The following is a 27,091-nucleotide window of genomic DNA, read 5'->3' as shown; positions in this document are numbered from 1 at the left end:
CATGGAAATACTGCAAAATTACCTGTTTCAGTCTGTTGATATAGAAATGTATATTAAAAGGTAACACCTGTGACCAGAAATACAGGTATAGAATATCAAACATCATTTGTATGATGAAGAGTTTGTTGCCATACTATTAAATTAGCCAATCAATATAACATAACAAACCAGTAAAATAGCAAACAAACAAAAGGGAGTCATGAAATATATAAACACAAATATTCGTAAATATTCTCAAACAGATCAGATCAGCAAGCAGTCTGTATGTACAAAATCGCAAAAAATCAAAAATCTTATTTTCGATATTGCATAATGCTCATCTGTCGAGTAAACGCAGACCAACTCATCCTCACCATCAGCTCAACCACGTCTCTCATTATTCCACGCTTCCCAAACATGAGCGTCCACGTATCACGTGACCTCGTCTCGACCAATCAGACGCGCCATTGCGCTCACTAGGAAATCCACATTGAGAACACACTAGCAGAGAGCCAAACGGACTAACGGAGCATGCGCGGCGCACGAGCGTCCCATGAAGTCATCTTGACCGTCTGTGCACCGGACCGAATTGGGGAACGGTATAGCTTCTCAGTCGTGAGAATCTCGCTATATCGTGGGAAGAGATGATCCTGTCTTCGGGATTGACATAACGGTTTAAGGTAATGCGTTTAAACCGCGTATTTTTGCTCTTGTGTGGTTTTTTATTGTTTAGTTAAAACCGCGTTACATAACGTGCGCCGGTGACCCCATTTCAACACGTTTGTTTTCCTATCAAAGTTTTTCAAATGTTTTCCTTATAATCCTCTATGTTGTTCATTTGAGTAACTCATTTTAATTTTCGAGAACGTAAGTTAGTGGGCAACATGAATGTATACATTAAGTTTAAGTGCAATGTCTCGCCAGTTTCACCTGCTTGGAATTGACCTAATTTCTGCTCCAGGATGCTTTTAGTGTGTCTGTGGAACACTGACGCGCGACACTGTAAAAGGTGTTTTAGTGTAAAACAAACGATTTATGCAATATTTATATTGTCTATAATGTATTTGTTTTGCTTACTGTTATTATATGTACCAGTATTTGTGGTGTCTTTGTCATGAATGGCAATTGGAGTGCAATTATGAAAGTCTGACCCACTCCTAACCACCGCATCCTTGTTTGTTTGTGGGTGCATTTTTTCTGAGATGTTACCAGTATACTACTTGTAGACCATCTTAAACGGGTAGGTCAGATTTGCAATACACCATTAAGTAAAGTTGTCTTTTTAAATAGATACTTTAGACTAGATATCACAGGTGAATAGGGTCATTTTTTTTAAGTAATAGACTTAGTACATTAAGACAAGTACATCACAGTATAAGTGTGTTGTATTACAGGTTTTCTGAAATATTTTGTTTAAATATGCATATGCTGCTTTATGTAATTTATTAGGCATTAATAATTTGCATACATTTGTATCACATTGCTGCCTGAAATACAATTGCAAAAAATGGAAACAAAACAGCCAGGATAAAAATCGACCTACTTTTTTTAAAGGAATAATATGTTCTATAAAACTGAAAAATTATACAAAAACAAACCCTATTCTAAAAGAATAGAGAATATAGAAGTTTGGTTTAAGTGGAGTTTTCTGAATCATGAGAAAAAGATTTTAAATATATGTATTGTATACAGACACAAATAGATAAAATTGTAATAAACAATTAAATGTGTATTTTTGTTTTTATTTTGCAAGCAAAATAGCCCAAAAATCTCAAAATTGAAAAATGCGTGAAAAAACAATGGGTCTCATTCACTAAACATGCGTACACACGAATTTTTGCGTGAAATGTGCGTACGGACGTTTTCACGAATAAATCATGATTCATCAAAAACTTTCGTACTAAAATTTATTCTAAATGTACGAAAAAATTCAAGAACAACTTATACCACACGTACGCAATAATCATGTACGCCCAGGGCCTTATAAGCATGTATAAAGAACCCCTCATATAATTAGATATGTTATGTACAGGGTGGGTGAAAAGTAACTAGACGTTAAAATTGATAATAAAGTATAATTAGAGGTCCAATTTTATATATATATATATATATAAAATTAGAGGTCCAAACAACAAATCACCTGATCTATCCTTATATAAACGGTGATTATTGTTTCTCACCTTGTGTTTGGAGGCATGGCACACTTGGTACTTGGTACTGCTTGAAGACATTGCGGCGCGTGCTCTAAGGAGAGAGCGCGTCTTTAGAGAGCGCACAGCAGGGCCGGTGTTCTGAGGATAAAATGTCAGGACACCGGCGCCAAGGGGGGCACTCGTGGCCGTGGCCCCCCAAACGAGTTACTGTGCCTCCCCACTTTCCATCCTCTCCCCTCCTTGCTGAACGCGATCGATTTTGAAAGCGAAAGTATCGATAAAACATCGCACTAAAGAAAGCAATTGAACGCTTTAGCGAGCGTCAGCAACTGCACGCGATCACAGATTGCACGCTCTTCACGAATACACCCCCCCCACACACACACACACACAACGTGATTTGTGCCCTCCCTTAGAAATTGAAATGCCCCCCGATGGAGGTGCCCTGGCGCCTGGCACAGATATGTTTGCTGCAGTGACGAATGGCTGTTCAGTTGCTTTTAAATAACACATTTTTTCTGGCTTCCACCTCCAACAGCAAAACCTCACGTTCATTATCGTTAAAGTTATTTTTCTTTGTCTTTTGTTTCGATGCCATAATTGTCTTTCTCTAGACGAGTGCCGCTTTGCGGAAAGCCCTTATATGGAGCTGGTTTGGGCGTGTATTATGCTAATCACTAACCTCTTGCACGCGGCAGGGTTATTATAGTTTTGCATTTTTCATTAGTTTTTATTTTTATTTCGTTTTGACTTTGTTTTCAAATTCAGTTTAGTTTTAATTAGTTTTTAAAGTGAGTTTGCTAGTTTAGTTTTTATTTTTTTGAAAATGCTTAGTTTTAGTTTAGTTTTTATTAGTTTTAGTGTTAGTTTTAGTCTTTTTTGTAATTTGGGTTATTTGTCAGGGGCAAGATTCAAAAAGGTCAGAAAAAGTATTGTGTAATAATAACTCAACAAAACCATCATACAATTTTTGAAAATATTTATTCAACAATAACACCAGTAACGTTACATAAAATGTACATATGGACACAAATATGTATGTAAACCGTCTCCGCTGTAAGTGCAAAATGTGTAAGTGACGTACGTGTGCGCAAGAGTGTGTGTGTGTGTGTGTATGTATGTGTGTGTGTGTGCACGAGTGAGTGAGCATGTGTGTTTGCGCGTGCGATCGCGAGTGAGCAAGAGTGTGTGTGCGAGTGAGCAAGAGTGTGTGTGTGTGTTGCTTGAGTGTGTGTCTGTTGCTTGAGTGTGTGTGTGTGTGTGTGTGTGTGCGAGAGTGTGTGAGCATGTGTAAGAATACCTCTTACAAAATCCACACGCCGTACCAAAAATCTACACATGTTCTAGAATTCACACCCTACAAATACTACAGCTGTACAATTTTCACACCCTATACTAAATTTACCCTATAGCCTACAGTCAATAGCCTACTCATCTGGATTGAAGCAGCAAACATTCAGTGTAAAAGTAAAAAAATTACATAACATTATTTTATATTTGAATCACAGCTTATATAGTGTTTTGGCATCGACAACCACAACCAAAAAGTGCATTTTACCTCAAACTTGCGACTAGTTAACTTTCTAAAGAAGGCAGGGGAGGGGCTGTGTGTGTGTGTGTGTGCGCGCGCGCATGTGAGCGACACATCATATATATCTATGGCGACACATGAGTGACAGAGAGGCGGAGGGAGAGCAGGGAAAGGAAATGTTGCTGAACGAATATGCTGCATGTTCTAAATAGCGTTAAAAAATTAAAGACCTTGACAAAGACGAAAACTAAGGACATTTACTCTATAATTTTATTTTATTTTAGTTAGTTTTGCCAAACACACATTACAGTTTTAGTTAGTTATCGTTTTTTTGTAATGCCTCGTTTTTATTTTTATTTCAGTTAACGACAATGTTTTTTCCCACCTAGTTTTCGTTTTTTCGCTCGTTTTCGTTAACGATTATAACCTTGGCACGCGGGCGCTCTTTTAGAAGACTCCAGATTCACTAACAGAAGAATGAGTTTAAGAACAAACTCATGTGCATACGCACATGTTGTGAATTAGGCGGAAAGATTTCGTGAGAAGTTCAAATGTGCGTATAAATACGAAAAACGTACGCACTTATTAGTGAATGAGACCCAATGGTTTTGCCTTTAGTGTCTTGCCTTAAACAAAGCCTTCTGTGACGGTCTAATAGTGGCAGGTAATGTGTAATAAACTGATATTGCATGGAAATTAAAACGTAGTGGTGCAGTATACTGTAATATATAGATGAAAACCATGTACTGTATAGTTTTTATTGTTGTTGTTGTTCAACAGATTTTTATTTTACACATTTGCTTAACATTAGTGCTCTATTAGAGCTATGAATCAAGATGGCGCCGTGCATGGCAGCCATTGTGCTTGGCTCTCCAGTTCTTTTAGTTCTTTTGTTAGTTTTTCCTGTTTTTTGTTTGTCTAACACGATCAGTTTCACCAGGGAAGAACTGCTGAACATTCGGCAGAACACTCCACAAAATCTCTAACCGGTTTTCGATTATTCGGATATTTTGCTGAACATAGAAGTCGGCGGAGCTGCTGCGCTCTTTAGACGCTTCAGGATGAGCAGATGGGGGAAGCGAGCCGGCCCACTCGTGAAGCTCAAACAGTGCGGATTTCGCATGCCGTTGCGTAGCATCCATCTGGCTAATCTCCGCTCTCTACCCAACAAAACGGACAAACTCCTTCTCCTTTCCCGGTTTAACAAGGACTTTTCAAACTCTGCTGCTCTGTGTTTCACGGAAACCTGGCAGAACGGCGCCATTCCAGACAGCGCGTTAGATCTGCCTAATTTCACGCTGATCAGAGCAGATCGCAATGCGGAATCAACGGGGAAATCGTGTGGCAGCGGGACATGCTTTTACATCAATGAGAGGTGGTGTACAGATGTAACTGTGTTAGAGAAGATGTGCTGTTCAGATCTAGAAATGCTCTTCATTAACTGCAAGCCGTTCTATTCGCCGCGGGAGTTCTGCTCGTTCATTCTTGTGAGTGTTTACATTCCGCCGCAAGCACACGTGAGCTCAGCTTTACAGAAACTTGCTGATCTGAGCACAGACACAGAACAACAACAACCGGACTCTGTTTTAGGGACTTTAATAAAGCAAATCTCTCCCGTGAATAGGGCTGGGTATCGTTCAAAAATGTTCGATATCGATACCGATACCGATACCTTGAGTTCGATACTGGTTCCTGAACGATACTTTTTTCGATATCAATTTTAACAAGATTACATTATCTCAAAAAACTTGAAATAGTTTAAATATAACTATAAATATAAAAACTGGTTTTATTTTTTTCAGCTTGTGGCTCAAAGACTCATCTCCTGAGCCACTGCACAAAGGAACAAAATATAGCCAACACAATTAATCAGTACAAATAATTTTAATAAAGCTCAAATAGTTTTCAGTTTACACATAGCTCAGACAGAATCATCATTTCTATTCATTTATTCTAGGTTGTTAAAGACTTCAAGAAATTTAAAATCTTTATCCACTTTCATAAGTGGATGTTTTATTTTCTTTCACAATATGTTTTATTATTATTAAATTCTATGTTGTAGTATGTCTAATTATTTGAATGCATAAAAACTACTTAGTTTATTCAAATTTATTCTTAAAACTTATGAAATGTTTTCTTTTTCCTCAGAAATTCTGTGTTCTGTATCTGGTTTTCAAATGAAGGGATAAAACATTCATTTAATTTTTCTTTTAAATTATTTAAAATAAAACTTTATTTTGGCAAACAAAATTTTACTATTAAAATGAAAACATGGAAGAAATGTTGTGTGATCATTAATTAAAAAATAAGAGTTTTAATAATTTTAATAGTAGCCTAGTAGCAGTATGTACACTCTGCTGAACAATAGTAATTTATTTCTGCCGCAGTGTCGGCAGAAATAAAACCGAACTTTTATTTTGAAGTTAAACCGAACTTTTATTTTGACGGGTTTCCGTGAATACCTTTACAATTCTGTGTGTATATGATATGACGCAAGTTTTACTCAAATCAAACGGTAAAATTTTCATGAAGTGACTCTCAGAGCAGTTCTAGAGCTGTTGTTCATGTGTTTATGTCCTCATTTAGTGAGACGGCAGACGCTGAAATGTCACGCGAGCTTCAGTCTGTGTCAAGTAAGAGAAACTGCGCGATATAGAGAGCAGACTGCTCCGTACTCTTTCGAAACGCTCTCGCGGATGTCAAGCACTGATCAATCAGCACCGCGTCACTTCTAGTCAAACACATCTAGTGCTGCAGGCTTATTGGCTCACTGACGTTAATGAGATTAACCCCTTAGGTATCGAAATTTGGTACCGAACGACAAGACGTTTTTCGATACTCGGTGGTATCGAGGCAATTCGGTCGGTGCCTAAAAAGTATCGAACTCGATACCCAGCCCTACCCGTGAACTGCCAAAATACAGACAGCATGTTACATGTCCCACCAAAGACCGTAATATATTGGATCACTGTTACACCGCGATAAAGGACGCATATCACTCTGTTCCACGAGCAGCTTTAGGACTCTCTGATCACTGTTTGGTTCATCTTATTCCAACCTACAGGCAGAAATTTCAATCTGTTAAACCTGTATTAAGGACTGTAAAGAGATGGACTAATGAGACCGAGCGGGTTTTACAAGCCTGTCTCGACCTTACTGATTGGAGTGTTGCAACGATCTGGACGAGCTCACAGAGACTGTAACATCTTATATCAGTTTCTGTGAGGATATGTGCATTCCTACCAGGACTCATCTAATTTATAACAACGACAAACCGTGGTTCACTTCAAAACTCAGACAGCTCCGTCAGGCCAAAGAAGATGCTTACAGGAATGGGGACAGAGTCTTGTATAAACAGGCCAAATACACACTGGAAAAGGAGATCAGAGTGGCAAAGAGGAATTATTCTGATAAGATAAGGATCCAATTCTCTTCCAGTGACACGGCTTCAGTGTGGAAAGGTCTGAAAGACATCACCAATTACAAGACACCATCCCCCGGCACTGTGGAGATTCAACAACTGGTAGACGATCTGAATTCTATTGCAGGTTTGAAAAAAAACACCATTCACACCTCCTGCAACCCCCCTCTCCCCCACACCTGAACTGCAGATAAGAGATGACATGCGCCAGGTCTTCAAAAAGAACGAGAAGGAAGGCACCAGGCACAGACGGTGTGACACCAGCCTGTCTGAAATCCTGTGCTGACCAGCTGGCCCCCATCTTCACACAGATCTTCAACAGATCACTGGAGCTGTGTGAAGTCCCCTCATGCTTCAAACGCTCCACCATAATCCCAAATAAACCCAAGATTACAGGATTTAACGACTACAGACCTGTGGCTCTAACATCTGTGGTCATGAAGTCATTTGAAAAACTGGTTTTGGCTTATCTGAAGGACATCACTGGACCCTTACTGGACCCCCTGGAGTTTGCCTACAGAGCAAACAGGTCTGTGGATGATGCAGTCAACATGGGACTACATTACACACTGCAACACCTGGACAGACCAGGGACTTATGTGAGGATCCTGTTTATGGACTTCAGCTCAGCCTTTAACACTATCATTCCAGACATCCTCCTGCCCAAACTAACTCAGCTCTCCGTTCCCACCTCTGTCTGTCAGTGGATCAACAGCTTCCTGACAGACAGGCGGCAGCAGCTAGTGAGGCTGGGAAAATTCTCATCCAGCACCCGCACCATCAGCCCTGGAGCTCCTCGGGGCTGCATTCTCTCCCCACTACTCTTCTCCCTCTACACCAACGACTGCACTGTCCTGTCCTGTTGCTGTCATTCTGTTGCACTGTGGAGCTACTGTCACTAAAACAAATTCCTCGTATGTGCAAACATACCTGGCAATAAAGCTGATTCTGATTCTGATTCTATTTGCCAGTATGCATAAGTATGAGTGTTTGTCCTTTTAGTACTTCCAGATATTTAGAGAGTTTGTTGGCTAAACTTTTTTTTTTTTGGAAAAATAGTGATGAGTAGGCCACCTTTAACAATTTTGTGCACATGCGGGACAGTTGTAGCAGATGGGCTGCCAGTACAAGTGGCTGGATCAATCCCCGGTAGAGGTGGCCTACTGTAATTCCCAGGGCACAGACAATCGAGAAGTTGCCTCAGAGACAGAGACTTAGCCTTGCGTATACAGTAGATAAATCAAGATAAATCCTCTGCCCCCTTGAGACCAGTTTTTTTGCATGTGTGTGTATGATGGTTGTTTTTGAGCAGGGTTTAAAAACATGTCCATGATTGACATGAGGCTTCTCTGAGTGTCCTATCACTCTCAAGAAACAGAATGGCTTTGACATATATGACGGAATTCAGTCCACTGCGCACGTCACCCATCTGATTCAGTCTGAGGAAAAGCCAAGAACTGAATGTCACAGAATGAGTGCTCAGATGGTTTTTAAGTCCAGATTTGGAGGATTCCTCTGTCATGAAGGGGAAAGAGGACAAAAAAACTCAAATCTATACCAAATGGCAATATGAGCAAAAGTTAAAAATGACAATCCATTTTTACTGCTGTGGTGGTTTCCCTTTTCTATGAAGAATCACTCTCAGAGCCTTGGGGTTCTGATGCCAGAAAATACACTTTATTAAAAGAGAATAAAGCCGAGAAGTTTTCTGCAGAAAAGATCTCCAGAATGTTTTCTGTCTTCTCTTTAAATAGTCTCTTCTCTAGGCGTGTTCAATACATTTCAGACACACGTTTTACCTTTTTAGGCCGTGTTTACCTTATATGTACAATTTAGTCTCTCTCTAGGGAGAAGCTATACGTGTTATAGTAAAAAAAGAGGCCCCCTTTCACATTCTGCACATTTCATCCGTGCCTGCCTCCAACACACACATGCACATGATTATAATGGAAGGATAACTTGATACATAAATGGATAAATTCACATTAATTATACTTGATTAATTCACCTTTTGACTAATAAAAATCTACTTCACTGCCTCAATGTAGGACAGTGGTCTCAAACTCAATTCCTGGAGGGCCGCAGCTCTGCACAGTTTGGCTCCAACCAGCTCTAAATGACACCTGCTTGGAAGTTTCTAGTGATCCCGAAGAGCTTAATTAGCTGGATCAGGTGTGTTTGATTAGGGTTGGAGCTAAACTGTGCAGAGCTGTGGCCCTCCAGGAATTGAGTTTGAGACCAGTGATGTAGGATATTAGGATTGTAATGTGTGTAAAATAAGAATGGAAAAGTCTCACAGACATGGTCATCAGTATGTCATTTAATTTAATTTCTGTTATATGGTGGTGACGTGCTGGAGATGGTCAACAATTTGCTGTTTAATTATGATGCCAACATTAGCATGCTAAGAATAAGATGGTGAAAAAGTGTATAATTTATATATGTTTATGTTTGCCAACTGCTGCCAATGACATCCTCAATTAATTAGCAGATTCTAGAATGAATGTTTTTGTCCTGATTACATTTTTTTTTTTTTTTTTTTTTTTTTTTTTTTGAAGGGTGACTCAGTGACCATGGCCCCAAATTCCATCCACTGGTTCCGGAAGGGCCTCCGTCTCCATGACAACCCTGCACTTCAGGAGGCAGTACGTGGGGCAGACACTGTTCGATGTGTTTACTTCCTGGATCCCTGGTTCGCTGGGTCCTCCAACCTTGGGGTCAACAGGTGGAGGTGGGTGCAGATGTTTTAAATTAGAAGAAAGAATGATTTCATCTCTGTTTGTAAATAGTATCCACAAATGAGTGAAAGACATTAAGTGTGCTCATTGAAGTGCCTGATATGAACATATGCCATTGAGCCATCAAATGCACTGCCCTTATGCAGATTTTTAATAGGACCACTACGCAGTACAAACACAGTCATGTATTTAACGCATGCACAAATGTGGTTGCAACTAACAATAAAAACTAGCCCTGTCTAGGTAAACCTGAAATACTAGTTGACACAATGTGATGACCACATAAGCAGTCTATTGAATATTATTGCAGTTTGTTCAAACTATAAAAGAAGACAGGGCAAAGTCATGACATGTTGCTTTAATAAAGGTTAAAAGATTTGATGAAGACCTGAGGGTCGAAACGTTGCTGTTATTAAATTAATTTGGAGCAGCTATTTTCAGTGTGCGGACTTCTCTCCTTTTCTTTGTTCAGGCTCCTCAGTTGTCCTGCACCTGAGCCCGATCTGGGTGGTTGGGATGTGCACGCCTGGTTGACTTTTTTGATTCTTTAAAAGATTTGATTACCATGTTGTAAAATTTCTACATAATTTTACAGTCACATCATGCCTGCAGTGATCATAAAGGTGCAGTCTTATCAGCTGATGCTAGAGGTCGACCGATATGGGTTTTTTCTCTGGTCGATGCCGATATTTAGAAATCAGGGCAGCCGATATATGATGCCGTTTTTTTTTTTTCCTTCTTCTCAGGGATGTTCTTTTTTTCAGTAATTTATCAAAATATTTAAAAAGGTTTGCTGCATGGTTAAAATATGCTGTGTGTATAAAAAAATTTTTTTTTAGAGACGGAGAGAAAAGTCATGTATAAGTCGCATTTTATTATTTCATTCAGAAATAGGCCTAATGCCGACACGAAATGTTTACAAACATTATAATAAACACTGTAAACATAGCTAGGCTATTTTAGTTCCATTCACTACAACAAATTCTTTCAATTAACAGTATTTAGAAAAGAACAAGAATTAAAAATATAAGAAGCTAGCTATAAACGACAAGCCAAAACGAATTAATAGGCTAAAATGAAACTGAAACCAACGCTGGGTCTCTCATTCGACACAAAATCAAATGTTTGCGTATTCGCGATGTATTTGAATGCCAAAATATTATTTATGTACAGGACAGGTGCATCTCAATAAATTAGAATGTTGTGAAAAAGTTAATTTTTTTTCTTTTAAGTTATTTCAAAAAGTGAAACTTTCATATATTTTAGATTCATTGCCTGACCTGAACCCCATAGAGAATGTATGGGGTATTGTTGTCAAGAGGAAGATGAGAGACACCAGACCCAACAATGCAGATGACCTGAAGGCCGCTATCAAAGCATCCTGGGCTTCCATACCACCTCAGCAGTGCCGCCACAAACTAATCACCTCCATGCCACGCCGAATTGAAGCAGTAATTAAAGCAAAAGGAGCCCCTACCAAGTATTGAGTACATACAGTAAATGAACATACTTTCCAGAAGGTCAACAATTCACTAAAAATATTTTTTTATTGGTCTTATGAAGTGGGTTTTTGTTAAATGTGAGCCTAAATCATCACAATTAACAGAACCAAAGACTTAAACTACTTCATTCTGTCTGCATTGAATTTATTTAATACACGAGTTTCACAATTTGAGTTGAATTACTGAAATGAACTTTTCCACAACATACACCTGTACTTCACAGAATTACTGAATTTCACAGAAAAGATTTGTTTATTTTTTATAAATAAAGAACTGTATTTCTTTAGTCAATTATTAAAGTATTACATGTTACACGGGCTGATTTATTCATTTTTATGTATTTGGGATTTTAAGAACAAGTGGAAAATGTGCTCAATGTTTCATTTCATCCAAGTGAAATTAGCAAACAGTTAAAGACTTAATTTACATACGTTTCAAACGCGGAGCCAGGCGCGATCGAGTGGACACAGGTCGCGCGCGTGCGTCAGGCCTCGTCCATATTGCCAGATGCGCTCGTGAGAGACTTGCGGAGCAGAACCGGACGCGAGACCGTGAGTATAAAAGAGCATTACGAGACAGGCTGCGTGTAAACGGCTCGTCCGTGAGACGCGGGAGACGCGCAGCGTGGGGCTGTGTGTGCGGTCTTCTGAATTTGCGAACATGCAGTATATATAGATATGTTTTCTTTAGTTTTAATTTGCCTAACTTTCGAATTTACCCTTTTTAAATGGTGGGCGTTTACGCAGTTGGCTAGAGCAGTGCTGATCGGGGAGAAGGTGCGCTCACTCTGTTGGTTAGTAAGACTGTCACTCAAGGCTGGCAATCGTGCATGCATATGCTCTGGAACAGAGTAATATCGCGAACACATCGCAGGCTTTGCAAAATAGCAAATCGCAGCGTCTCAAATCGTGATTGCAATTCGATTTCGATTAATTGCACAGCCCTACCAGGTAGTTCTCTCTTCAAAAAGTTAGCAGGCAGAGGGGGACATCACAGGGTTATACTTTGTGCCAGTAGAATGCAATCTGCTTGCCGCACGAGGCAGCATCACGTGTTGCTTGCAGACGCGCCTGTATATTAATCGGCCTAATTTGCAGCACAATCGGCCAATGCCGATTAATTAAATGCCAAAAATCGGCCGATCAATCGGTCGACCTCTAGCTGATGCAGCTGCATTTTTATACATGTAGAAATATCACATGTATTCTCTTATGATCTCTGTATTTCTTAAATGTTGGGTGATGGCCCAAAATGGATTGTAAATATGAGTAGCCTAATTGTAGACAGCATATTGTGTATTGCTGGGTTTATGAAGTTCTTGGTAATATTACAAATAATTTTAGTACTGTGTAGGGTGCCAATTAGATGCCTAATGTAAATTTGGCGTCCTGTAGCAAAATCAGTTGCGAACTGCTGATTTACACAGTGGTTAAAATTAAGAAACGCTCCATTTGAGTTCTGTTGCTTTCACTAAAAGGATTTAAAATTTTCATTACAATGGGATGTGAGCACTGAGCAGTCAGGCATGTCTATGCGTTTCTATTTTAAACCAGTGAATACCCACACATGAGGTAATCTGACCACATGGCCATGTATGCAGATCGATCCAGTGCCATAACAGTCAGACAAGAGGAAAGTAGGCCAAGTCGCCAACCAGCAGATGCTTCCCTTTTAGAAGACAATCAGACAGTCTGCTCTCAGAGCTGGTCATTCAGCTCTCCTCCTACTGAATGGATACAGTGTGATCTGACTGCATATTTAAGAGAGCTAATTCACCAGATTAAAAGACTAAGCACCGGTGACTGGATTTGTCATTGTCAGCTGTAGTGTTCAGATGGCCTATCCAAGTCTTGCTTAAAACACCTGTTGAACACCAAGTTTAGGTACTTTAATGCAGGGAGATTGCAGGCCATACTGTGTTGTCTGCTCTAAATCGCCTTTAAAAATTGGGGTGTAAATGAGTAAGCTGCTGTTAGGATTCTTTGTCTTGACTGCGGTCATGCACGCTACACTAAGCATATTTTTGACATGAAGTAACAAATCTCTCTTGAGGATGTAATGATGTAATGCAGTAGACAGTCACTCAATAAACTGATATGCACTGACACCGATAGAACTGATGTAACTGATTAAGTTAATGATAACTAGTTGTTATTGGTTCACGTTATCATGTTCTAGGATGGGAATGACATTCACATAACACTAATACATGTCGAGAAGAAACATAACAAACTAAGACAGACCAAATCCAGAAGAACTGTGGCAACATCTCCAAGATGCTTCAAGAGACCTACCTGCAAAGCCACCTGAAAAACTATGCGCAAGTACACCCAGGGCAAAAGCTGCTTTGAACGCAAAGGATGGTCACACCAAATGTTGATTTAATTTAGTTAATTGATCAAGAAAATCTATTTGACACTTATTTTTGACAGCATTGTCATTTTACAGCATTTTTACAGAAGTGCTTAACTTAACAGTACACTAGCTTTGCAGGTAGGTCTCTTGAAGCATCTTGGAGAAGTTTCCACAGTTCTTCTGGGTTTAGTCTGTCTCAGTTTGTTCTGTTTCTTCATGTCATTCCAGACAGACTGGATGATGATGATAACCAGATCTCTGTCTGTAGCACTGGCTGTTGTCAATCTCTCTGGATTATTACAATTAATGACAAAATGAATATTTGTAAATGTAAACTTTCTATCTATCGATCCAATCTTATTGCATACATATTATAGCATATATTACATTTGATGACATCATATTTTCAGTGTAAAGCAGCAGCTCTGTTACTTTTATACTATTGTTCATAGATTTGTCAGTAAGAAATGATTACTTCCAATGAGCCAGGACACATTAAATTGACCAAAAGTGACAGTAAAGACATTTATAATAATTTCTATATCAAGTAAATGCTGTTCATTACAACGTTCTATTCAATAAATTATCCTGAAAAAAAGTGTTGTGGTTTCAACAAAAATGTTGGCAGCACAACTTTTTTTCTTCATTGATAATAAGAAATACTACTTGAGCACCAAATCCGCATATTATAATGATTTCTGAATGATAATAAATTCAGCCTTTACTTTTCAGTTGTATTCAAAGTATTAATTTAATCAGTTCATGTAGTAATTGAACCCATGACCATGACAAAGGAATGTTACTGTCTTATTTACATCTACCTTAAAGGATGAGGCACATGTACCTAGTTAGTTACCCATTTTGTGTAGTAACTGACAACATGAACTGTAGGCAATAACTTATCGTGGTTTCCTAGAAGCTGGATGGATAGTTTTTCACTAGTTGTCATGGCCAGAAATTGAGTTCTAGACTTTTATTTTAAAAGACTGAACCTTTTATTGTCTCTCAGCTGTTTTCACGTGATCTGGGGAAAGGGAATACAAGGATAAGTGTGCTTTTTTTTCCTCAGTCTAGGTGCTGAGAGAGTGTTGTTGTGGTTGAAAAGAGGTCACTGGGCTAATTTTATGCCCTCCAGTGGTGGAAACCAATCACGCTGCAAATCTAGGCCAGGCCAGTTACATAAGGAATAATGTATGACGGGCAGAGTTCTGAAAATTAGGTTTGAGTGTCCCCCAATAGCTATTAGTTTTTGTGTTCTGTCTCATTCTTTTTGATTTCATGAATGGAGGTGACTGTGTATGTGTTTATATGTGTGTGCTGGTGGAGTTTTTTTTCTGTTATGTATGAGAGCGTGTCGACCGGACAGCCAGTATCTGGAGCATAGGGAGCTTTGTCCCTGTCCAGTCTCTAATCAGGGCTTTAGTAGCATACAGTCTGACTTTGGGCTCAGTCAGGACTCTAAAAAAAAGACTTTGCACAGTTAAAGTTAGTTAAAATATCACAACAAGGACTGTCACAATACCAAAATGTTCTCCTTTATGTAAAAAGTTAAATATTGATCATTTTAGGTTAAATATTGAAAAATACGAAAAATAAAATAAAATCTAAGAAAATTGTTTTCTTATTTTGTTTTACCTAAATACCATACTTGTTTATATATATATATATATATATATATATATATATATATATATATATATATATATATATATATATTATTTTTTTTTTTTTTTTTTTTTTTTTTTTTTTTATGTGAAATCAAAAAGAATCTGACCTCTTTATTCAAATGCAACAAGTGTCATGTGCTGGTTTATTCATGTTTCTCGGTAAAGGCTGTAGTGCTTAATGTCCCTTCGGCTGGTAAGGCAGATGTGTAGAGAGGAAATGGTAATTAAGCTCCTAATGTTTTAAACGGGTCATGAATGAACAGATTTGTGAATGGAAACTCAGAGCATCTGTAGGTTTGAGGGACATCTTGCAGAACAGGATAAGCCTCAGGGCTTTGCTTTAGATCAGTAGTTCTCAAACTTTTCGGGCCACGTACCTGGTCAAGTCAAATCAGGACGTCCCTATTTGGAATGTGAGACAGTGTAGACAATCTTAATGTAAAATAAAACACTTTCTAAACTCCAATTGATTAGAAATAGTCCATTTGATGTGGATGTGCCTTTATGGTGGAAAGAAAATACAAAAATACCTGTACATTAAGTTTTCTGATAAAAGTGGTGTATGGCAATAGTTCCTATATTAGGATTGGTCAGTAACGCTTTTTAGGTGAAGCTCAATTTTGTTTTTTTAAATTTATGTTCGGGTATCTCTACTAGACTTTACCTTACCTTTTTATTGTAGAATTAATGTTAAGTTTTAAATTTATTCCTGACAGATTTCTCCTGCAGTGCCTGGATGATCTTGATTCCAATCTAAGAAAACTCAATTCCCGCCTTTTTGTCATCCGAGGCCAACCAGCCAATGTTTTTCCACGCCTTTTCAAGGTAGAATTATTCAAAATATCTCGATCAATATGGTATCACAAAAGAATTTCATTGATTTGTCTAATTTCATGTTGTTCTGAAAGCAACACATTCCAATTTAGTTTAATCCACTGCATTGATGGTTTTGAGCAACTATCTAGTGTTTGTGATCTTTTCCTGCAGGAATGGAAAATATCCAGGTTGACCTTCGAGTATGACTCCGAACCGTTTGGGAAGGAGCGGGATGCAGCTATTAAAAAGCTTGCGATGGAGGCTGGGGTTGAAGTCATAGTCAAGATCTCACACACCCTATACAACCTTGATAAGTAAGAACTAATTTCCTTAAATTTAAAAAGTTACATTTTAAATACATTTTTCTATACCTGCTTAATGTGCAACTATACGTAATCCATTTATAGGTTGATTTCTCTAAAAAGTGTGAACATTCTAGCATCCTACTAGCCTGACACAGCAACTTTTGTTCAACTGAACGACATTTGAGGAGACTTCAGGAAGCATGTTTGATATTTGTTTAAAAATGACACACTTCAGCTTTAATGATCTCCACCTGTTTAATATGTAATGTCAGCTGCACCATTTGCTTTGCTATAAGTTCAAGTTCAAGTTGAGCTTTATTGTCATTCCGCTACATGTGGGGACATACAGTGGAACGAAATGTCGTGCCTCGCAGGACCACGGTGCTACATAAATACAGACATACAACAACGGTCCATGTTTCCATGTTTCAGGAGGTAGGGGTTTCAGAGGGGGGCGGGGTGGTTTGAGTTCAGGGCTCTCACAGCCTGGGGGAAAAAGCTGTCTGGCGGAGCGGGCTCTGATGCTCCGGTACCTTCTTCCTGATGGTAGGAGCTGGAAGAGACTGTGGGAGGGATGGGTGGAGTCCTTCACGATGCTGTTGGTTTTGCTGGAGCATCGTGTAAGGAAAATGTCCAGGATGGAGGGGAGAGGGGCACCGATGATCTTTGCAGCTGTGTTCACTGTCCGCTGGAGGGTCTTGCGGTCAGCAGCACTGCAGTTCCCGTACCAGACAGTGATGCAGCTGGTCAGCACACTCTCAATGGTGCCTCTGTAGAATGTGGTGAGGATGGGTGGAGGGAGACTTGCTCTTTTCAGCCGGCGGAGAAAGTGTAGGTGCTGTTGTGCCTTTTTGGAGAGTGACATGGTGTTGGTGGTCCAGGTGAGATCCTCTGTGATGTCATTAAGTTCTTGAAAGAACATCTAGAAATTGCTGTCTCTTTACTATCTCAAATAAGAGTTTTAAAGCTTTTGAACTGTACATGTCGGAAGGATGGTGGCAAACAGGAAGACACTGACACTCTATCCTTCACGTCATTTCAGGATCATTGAACTAAATGGCAGTCAGCCTCCCCTCACTTACAAACGGTTCCAGACTCTGATCAGCCGAATGGATCCACCAGAGATGCCAGTGGAAACCCTCTCCAACACTATTATGGGCGGCTGCGTCACACCTGTCTCTGAAGACCATGGGGACAAATATGGTGTGCCATCTCTGGAGGAATTAGGTGAGCTGAAAAGAGCTTTATCCATTGAGTTTAAAGGGATAGTTGATAAAAAAAAAAAAAAAGTACTCTATTGTCCCAAACCTGTATGAGTTTAAACATAAAAGAAAATATGTTGAAGAATGTTGGTAACCAATCAGTAGCTGGTAACTATTGACTTCCATAATATTTTTTTCCATACTGTGGAAGTTGGTTACCAACATTCTTCAAAATATCTTCTTTTGTGTTCAGCAGAAGAAACCTATACAGGTTTTGAAGAACGTGAGGGTGAGTAAATGACACTGTTAAAAAGTACTTGACCTGTCCTGAATGATAACATCACTGTATCCATTTCCTGTGACCTAACACAAATGCATGAGTTTCGTAAACTGCAATACAATAACCCATCAAGTTATGTAAGGTAAGCATTGTTTTTTAAACCACATTATCTTGACTCAGGATTTGACATCGAGGGACTACCTTCTGCTGTCTGGCCAGGAGGTGAAACCGAAGCATTAACAAGGATTGAAAGGCATCTGGAACGAAAGGTTTGATCATATATAGATGCAGAGCAGTGGTCTCCAACTCGGATTACCTGCAGCCATATGGCTGGTGGTGTTTAACAGCTGAAACAAATACAACAGAAAGTGTTTTTACAACTATGATTTTTCACTATATACTGTGCAGTTATTGGCCCAGTTTTGCCGTTATTGATGAATTGATGGACCTTTTGCAGATACAATAAGTTGTATATCAATAGATGTATATCAATCTTTATAAGAAATAAAAGGACAGATTGAAAGTGAAAATTAAATTGAAAAATTGTTAGTCCAACATGTACTGCATCATGTGCTCATTAATAGCAGACCAAACTTTACCTTTTCCCTCCTAAATATTTTTACAGGCTTGGGTTGCAAATTTTGAAAGACCCAGAATGAATGCCAACTCTTTGCTAGCCAGCCCGACTGGCCTGAGTCCCTACCTCCGTTTCGGCTGCCTCTCCTGCCGCCTCTTCTATTTCAAACTCACAGACCTCTATTGGAAGGTACAGACTTGACTCTACACTATCCATCTGTGTATAAACCTAGTATACTTGCATTGTTTCACTTTTTAATGATGGTGTATTAATTAGGGTTGGGCAATAATGGTATATATTGCATGTTGTATAATTATACAGTTAATTTTTCCTGGGATTTCAGGTCTATTTTGATTTAGTATGAAGTGAAGTGAAGTGAAGTGACATGACATACTGCCAAGTATGGTGACCCATACTCGGAATTCGTGCTCTGCATTTAACCCATCCAACGTGCACACACACAGCAGTGAACACACACACACCGTGAACACACACCCGGAGCAGTGGGCAGCCATTTATGCTGCGGCGCCCGGGGAGCAGTTGGGGGTTCGGTGCCTTGCTCAAGGGCACCTCAGTCGTGGTATTGAGGGTGGAGAGAGCGCTGGACATTCATTCCCCCCACCTACAATTCCTGCCGGCCCGAGACTCGAATCCGCAACCTTTGGATTACGAGTCCGACTCTCTAACCATTAGGCCACGACTTCCCTATAAACAAATATAATATCTAGATTTATGTGAAATTCTTCTTGCAGGTAAAGAAACACAGCACTCCTCCGCTCTCCCTCTATGGTCAGCTGCTGTGGAGGGAATTTTTCTACACTGCTGCCACCACCAACCCACGATTTGATAAGATGGAAGGCAACCCAATCTGTGTGCGCATCCCTTGGGACAAGAACCCAGAGGCTTTGGCTAAATGGGCTGAAGCCAAGACAGGTTTTCCATGGATTGATGCCATAATGACCCAGCTGAGACAGGAGGGCTGGATCCACCACCTGGCCCGTCATGCTGTCGCTTGTTTTCTCACTCGTGGAGACCTGTGGATCAGTTGGGAAGAGGGCATGAAGGTGCATCTCTAACACATGAGAGATAAAATGTTTTTTTTTGATAGAGCAGTGATTTTAAAACTGGGGTTTAGGGAGCCCCAAGAGACTATAAGGGAGTGCTAGGGAGTCTGTGGATAAAATTTGAGGAAAAAACATATTATAAAAATAATATTACATATGTTGTCAATCTGAATGAAACAGTACTTTTTACAAACTCTTTTATTAACTGAATAGCAAAGAGCGCATCCATTTACATGTGCAATCTATTCCAGTGATACTAGATGCAGCCACACCAATTTGAGTCAAAACAGGTTGATCTGTGCTGCACTTTCAGTGGGTTGCTCTGCGTGGATCAGTTGAATTACACCGTATCACTCGTGCTCATGGTGGCGATGCAGCGTGGTCTGTGTTTTGTTCTCAGAACAATACTTTGAATACATGAAGAACGTGTTAAGTAAGGATTGTATATTAATTTTTGAAGGCTGAATTTAAAAATGGCACTTAATATCAGAAAGGTTGCTGGCCTCTGTTATAAAGGAATATAAAAATATGCTTGATGGATTTGAGACATTGTTTAGGTCACACTAGTAATGACAATAGAGTGACCTACTTTTATTTTATTTCCAAGTCATGAAAAAAAAATGACGGACTGACCCCAACTTTAAAACTGTAGTGTAAAGGTCTGTTTTTAATAGTTCTAAATGACTGCTTAATAACCACCATCTCTGATTGGCTGGAGAATAATGGTAGTTATGATTGACAGGTGTTCGAGGAGCTCCTATTGGATGCTGACTGGAGTGTAAATGCAGGCAGCTGGATGTGGCTCTCCTGTAGCTCTTTCTTTCAACAGTTCTTTCATTGCTACTGTCCAGTGGGTTTCGGCAGGCGCACCGACCCTAACGGCGATTTCATTAGGTTGGTAACATTCCTAAAAATGTACACCAATTCCAGGCTGAATATCCTGCTTTCACTAAAAGGCTCTTGTTGAAAAGCTAGACCGCATTAAAGATTAACTAAACAGAAGGACAGTTTAATAGAATGAGGAAACATTTTTAAAGAAACTTTAATTTTGGGGTCGTTTGGAAGGGTAAATGATACATTCATGAAGATTTTAGAGAGTTGGGGTCATATGCATAACTTTTATTGTACTATATGGCAGCATGTATATATATATATATATATATATATATATATATATATATATATATATCCAGTTCCAGCCTTCCAGTTCCAGAATTTGGTGTTAAAGGATTTTGGTAGTTTGCCAACACATTGTCCTCATTATAAACCCCTTCAAGAAACAGATGTCTGCTTGTAAACATTGCTGTCTTCGTATTTGCCATAGCTCATACGCACGTTTGCCCAAAGCTTGTATGTTTTTGTGTTTCTGTGTGGTCGTCTCACGGATTGGGTGAAAAGTTCAGCTTTCCCCTTCCCCTTTGTGAATTGTGGTTGATTGCTTTTAAGACGAAAGCCATTCTTAGCCAAATCATTTGGAAACCTGTTAGCTGTGAATGTGGTTGAAGCTTGATGCTTTATCAGCGGGAAATGCAGTAGCTTGTTCTTTAGCTCGGTAGCATCTTGTTTCATCAAAAGGGGTTTTAACCACTTGGTAGGGAAATGCATATGAAGCCTGGCCTGTTTTCAATGCATAGAGAGCCACATTGCATTTCCCAGAGAGCATTATGGGAGGTGGGGCCCAAAGCCAGAGCCAGTGACTTCAGTCTAGCTCTGGACAACTCCTTATCAGACTCTTTTTGAAATGTTTAGCGGCCCTCTAGGTGTTGAATGCAGCCCTGCCTGTGCAAGAGAATGAGAGTCCTGGCTTTCAGCGTACCCCTGTCCCAACGAAGTCACTCACGGTTCATAGGTCATGTAGTAATTTCTCAAATCTGCTTCTGTAGATGTAATGTGTTTCTGGCCGTTTGCTTACTCAGGCAGGATGTGACTCTTCCTGGCAAAAGGGTTCTGGACTCTTTTAGCAAAACGAGGGGGCCACCCAGCAGTCGAGGACAGTATACTGCGTTTCTCCTTTGGCGGCTAGCAGGTTTCTCTGCTTTGGCTTGGGATCACTGTCGTCTTAAAAGCGATCAGTGGCAGTGCGAGGGGCAGGGAGTGAACCTGAACCTCTCACTCAGCCCTGAGTTTCCATTTGTTGAAGCGGGTGGGATGGGGTTGTGGGAGGGTGCTGTGTCATTGGATCTGGAGGGATTGGGAGGGCCTGGTTACTGCCTCTGCTTTCTAATGCGTGTTGTAGTAGGAATCTCCATAGTGTCTCAGCACAGGCGGGACCTGTTGTCCTGTTTAAACTGCGTCCGCCTGTCTGTGAGCCGTGCCTCCTGCTGCCCTCCGTCCCCATGCTCTGGTAAGGTGGAGCACCTTAGGTAGGTGGCCTTTTCTGTCCCTGGGACCTGGAGGAGAGACGCAAGTCCTGATATCATTGGAGCTTGAATTTTTCAGTTCTTTTCCATTTTTTTATTTTGTTGTCGTTACTTTATGGTGGTTTGGTGACCGTTTTATTTGTAGTATGAATTGGCACATATCTATACATTCACAATTATTACACAGTTAAATGTGTGAAAATACCATGTTGAGATCCCAGTAAATGAATCACTAACACAAGCTGCTTGTTGTAATCAGAGAAACTGTGTTGTTCTTTTTGTACCTGCTTGTTCAAACATGGGAACCCAATAACCATCTCGCATAACCTTTCTCATGTTTATGATGAGACTGTGGTTCAATCTCTTTGTTTTTTCAGACGATATTTACCTATTCTCCGAGGCTTCCCTGCCAAATATATCTACGACCCATGGAACGCCCCAGACTCTGTGCAGGCCGCTGCCAAGTGCATCATCGGTGTCCACTACCCCAAACCCATGGTGAACCATGCTGAAGCGAGTCGCCTCAACATCGAGAGGATGAAGCAGATCTACCAACAGCTTTCACGCTACAGAGGACTCGGCAAGAATTTTAGCAAACATGCAATCATATTTATCAGTGAAAAGAAGCCTCACATACAGTTGATAAAGAGTAAAATTGTCGGAAGTTGTAGCAAATGCTTAAATGGTACATTGTATCAGTAGAAGATTATTCTACATTCTATTTTACCAGGACTTCTGGCCTCTGTACCATCCACACACAACGGGAATGGGATGGCGTACTCCCCAGGAGAACAGCAGTCTGGGACCAATACACCAAGTGAATATAATTTTTTAAATTTTTTTCCCCTCTTCTTTTGAGATTGCAGACAAAGACAAATGATAACTTCTATTACTTTAAACCTATCAGCGTTTTTTTTTATTCTTAAATGTTTTAAGAAGGCTAATAAATAAAAGGTTCACTTTTTGGCTTGTTTAAAAGCAATTCTATTTTTATACTGATGTGATATAAATTGACTTTTTGACATCCTAAAAGCACCAGGTGTATCAGCCGGTTCCAGTGGTAACAGGAGTGGAAGTATTCTGCTGAACTTTGACAGTGAAGAGCATCAGGGACCAAGTGGAATTCATCATCAGCAACAGCAGCAATTAGGTGTCCCCTTTCACACTTCAGTAGTACACTAAGAGATTTGCAGGTGTAAATGATTGTTAATTACAAAATTAGCAGCATAAGATCTGCTTTCTCATGCGTTTTTTTTCTTCTCTTGTTTGTTTTCCAGGATACCACCACATGCCCGAGACCGGGCACAGCAGTCGACTTTACAAATGTAATGTCTCACACGACATGGCAGGTCCACAACATTCAGGTAACAGACATGGAAATGTGTACTACATGTTACATGAGTTTCATAAAGTTAAACACAACACAAGTTTAAAAAATGACTTTATTAAGGAAGAGTTTTAATATTTTTTTCAGTTTTCTGTTTTTTTAATGTTAACTAATACCTATTGTTTTCTGTATTTACAATATTCTGTGTGGTGTTCAGTAGGACACCTGCTGCACACAGGAGGAAGTGTGACAGGTAAGAGGGAGCGAGAGTCGGAACGAGATATTGACGATATTGAAGATAACACCCTCTCCACTTCTCACAAGTTACAACGGCAAATTGCAGAGGTCACGTCAGTTCATGCTACCAGCAGGAACTAGTTGAGTATGGTAAATATAACTCGCTTCAGTCCTTGATGTATAAATGTTAAGAAATCATCCATTGTATTTAAGATTGACATTTTTCTGTTCTTTTTCCAGAAGAGTTAGAGGGATGTGTCATCGTACTGAGGAGGACATATTCAAAACATGACGCAGTCTGAAGAGGACTGACTTTAAATCTGGTTTCCTATAAACAACTCATGTTTGAGGATTTATTTTATTTTAATTTTTTTCTTCCGTTTTTCCATCTCTTTTTTTCCTTTTCTTACATGTTCAATTGATATGAATATTAACTGAGATTTTTTTTATTTATTTAATGAAATTCAGAAGTTAATTTCACATCCATTGACAGAATTTTCAGAAAAAGACAGATTTTTCCTTGGTAAACCTCTTTCTCTCTTGCCCATCTTTGCACAGGTTAGGGTTTTATTTACTGTCAAGTGAACCATACCAAGTGGGATATATTTATCAGCTTTTACCAAGCATTGTACAGTCATTGCAGTGAGGATTTTTACAATTTGGTTGGCACCAGCATCAGCCATAGGTTGGAACCACAAACCTCAACCATCACACAACACTTTTGTACATTTTTCTCTGACATTTTCTCATTGTACAATTTCACTGATTCTCAGTAGAGTGGTGTACGTGCCACTTTTTGTAAACAGAAAAATTTATACAGGTATATTTTATATATTGGTGTTTTGTTCTTTGCCAGTTCAATGTATTAGTGGTTACTCAGAAAATCCATATATAAATGAATAAATATTAAATACCAGCAGAGCTGACATTTTTAAAATAGGGTTTAAAGATTTCTAGATTTTAAAAACATCTACATAAAATTATATTGCTTAGCTGATTTTGAATTCATGTTTTTAACCTTGAACCCATTTGTAAATTTGATCAGGGACAGAGCTGCGGTGGAATGCAGTTCTTGAATGTTTTTAAATGGGCTACAATGGCCCATTAAATGCATCTGTTGACTAGCTATGGTATCTTCTTCATTGTCATCCTTGGCAGACACACACAGACAGCTGATCTTCACGGTCAGGCCTTAAACACTGATAAAAACGCCAACCTGAACTCTGCCAAAGCCAGGAAATGACACTGGAAAAGAAAATTTTCCTAGCTCAACATTGATCATCACTACAGTACATCTATGAAATAAAGCTTTACAGATATTTAGGAAGGAAATGTATGGAAATGACGACACCCTGTTGTATCACTGACCCATAAGACGACTTAGCAGATTATACAGGCATTTTTTACTTGAAAAATTCTTAAATATTTTAAATACATTCATCTGTTTGTGCATGTTCAGCTACAGCAAAAGCATCATCTGACATCTTACACGGACTGACATTCCAAAAATATGCAAGACATTGACTAATAATCACTTTTTTTTTTTTTTTTTCACTGTGATGATAATTAGGATTCTGAAAATATTTAGCCTCTGCATTTGGCCACAAATGCTTTATACCTAATGCCCCTCTACTGACCAAATATCATTTAATTTAGCTGTTGGTTTTCTAATACACATATAGGCCTCTTTATTGAATCAAATTAAACTATCAATTTGGGAATATATGTGCTATCTGAAGAAAAATCTCCTTCATAAATAAATAAATCTATATACTCACAAATATCAACCACAGTAACTGAGACTTCTGATAAATCCACAACAATATCAGTGTTTTGTATTTTAATATTACAGTATCACAACACAGATGCTCTAATGACAACTATTGTGCATAACTAGACCATGTATATAAAGATATGGGCCCTTTAGTTCATGTATGGTTGTTTATCATGGTGATCTGGCAACCTCTCACCGAACTGGACTAAAGCTATTGGGTCTGAATTTGTTTGTATAGCTGAATCTGCTTTGACACCGTGACCTCTGTATTGCTTTTGTCGACCAGGAGAAGTGTTCAGTTCTAATGTGAATGTTTTTATATGGCAATTGTAGAAACCTCAGTGCATTTTGACTGTAATATCTCTGTGCTATTATAGTTTTTTTTTTTTTTTTTTGTAACAGCGGAAGTGAACCATTTCTGTTTTCTCCCCTTTTGAATAGTTAATTTGTTTGAATTTTGTTTTTATTTCCTTTCTGTGAAATAAATGTGACGTTGAGTCTAAATCTTGTCTTTCAAGTCTAAACAGTTGTAAAAGTAAATCTGATTGAAACTGGATTTGTTTTTCTGAGTCTTTTTTGTGTGTGTATGTTTCTGACCAGATTATACTGTAAAAAAAAAAAATTAGTTGATAAAATTAATTAAAAAGAAAAATAATGAAAGGGAACAATACAGAAATGAATGACTATATTTAAATGGAATTACTGTATCAAGTAAACATTCTAAATCCTTCATTATATATTTTATCTTGTTATTTATCTATTTGTAATTTTTGCAGGTTTGGTCCTCCATAAGTAACTGAACATCTTAAGGTAATGTAAGCTACTTTTTGTGGGAATGCAATGAGTATCTGCGACCGTTGGAGGGCGTGGTTGATGCGTATACAAATTCTCTGGGCATTGCGTGGGTTTGTCCCGTGCGTAGCCGTGTTTATACAAGATTCCACTTAGTTTTTGAGAATTTGTTTGTTTAGTTTTTCTAATAACAAAGAAAGTGATTAAAACAAGATTTGAGCATTTTTTTCTCAAGCAGCAACTGCTGTTGCTGTTCAGTGAATGTAATGAAGTTTGCTAACTTTAGTAGGTCATTTGACCAAAAAGTAAAAGAACCTGATAAAAATAAAGAAAACTGAGCAAGAAAATATCTTATGAATTTAAATTCTGCATTGTTTCTGTTTTGTATTCCGTTTCTCATAATTGTCAAAGTCTGTGGGGACTGAGTTTCATTCACACAGCCCAATTTTGTTCTCTATCAGAGGCTTGGCACACAACATGAAGGGGAGAAAAGGGTTGAGATGTCCTGGGCCCTCAAAAAGCAGGGAAACTTGGCCTCTCCGGGAGCCATTGCAGCACCTACTCTTGTTTTTAGATTGCCATGTGCCTTGAATACACAAGTATGACAAAAACTTTTTTGCCATCCTTAAACTAGCATCATGATTTAGCGAATCAGAATGAAACTCACTAGCGTTTCCTGTTCTCTATTCGTGGTGGTCCATGGCTCCGGTTGCGTTGTTTTTTTGTGCCCAGGACTTCAGTCCAGACCCTGATTTGTATGTTAGTGTACTCAAGGGGCCAAAACTAGTTGCCACAGCAACTGTGTTGAATCTCTCACGGACCCCCCGTCCCCTTCCACCCTCTCTCAGCCTCCCCTCTCAGAACTCTGTGAAACAAAACAAACATTGTCCCTTAACAAGGCGCGGAGAGACAGCGTTCTGTTCAGAAGTGCGGGACATTCAGGTCATATTAGTCCTTCCTCATTGAGTTTAGTCTGAGAATAAGCGAGTCCCCACATACAGGACACTCACC

General features: G+C 39.2%; 1 protein-coding gene across 9 annotated transcripts; it reads left to right on the top strand.

Moving 5' to 3' along the window:
- Positions 1-485: 485 nt before the first annotated feature.
- Positions 486-25,843, top strand: LOC306847861 (cryptochrome-1-like). 9 transcript variants are annotated; one of them, XM_079382062.1, is made up of 16 exons: positions 486-659; positions 9,643-9,815; positions 16,063-16,171; positions 16,334-16,476; positions 17,510-17,694; positions 17,926-17,958; positions 18,130-18,218; positions 18,575-18,715; positions 19,279-19,590; positions 20,333-20,484; positions 22,328-22,530; positions 22,681-22,767; positions 22,990-23,100; positions 23,228-23,314; positions 23,495-23,664; positions 23,755-25,843. In XM_079382062.1, the coding sequence occupies exons 2-15, from the start codon at positions 9,658-9,660 to the stop codon at positions 23,653-23,655; spliced, it is 1,971 nt and encodes a 656-aa protein (XP_079238188.1). In that variant the 5' UTR covers positions 486-659; positions 9,643-9,657; the 3' UTR covers positions 23,656-23,664; positions 23,755-25,843. The 9 variants fall into 9 exon arrangements, with proteins under 9 accessions (XP_079238188.1, XP_079238186.1, XP_079238184.1 ...); XM_079382060.1 differs by having other exon boundaries at positions 22,984-23,100; positions 23,498-23,664; XM_079382058.1 differs by having other exon boundaries at positions 22,984-23,100.
- Positions 25,844-27,091: the final 1,248 nt, after the last annotated feature.

Source organism: Barbus barbus (assembly GCF_936440315.1).
Source record: "Barbus barbus genome assembly, chromosome: 28".
Classification (NCBI taxonomy): domain Eukaryota; kingdom Metazoa; phylum Chordata; class Actinopteri; order Cypriniformes; family Cyprinidae; genus Barbus; species Barbus barbus.
The sequence above is the reverse complement of the archived record's forward strand: the minus strand, read 5'-3'. Positions and strand labels throughout refer to the sequence as shown.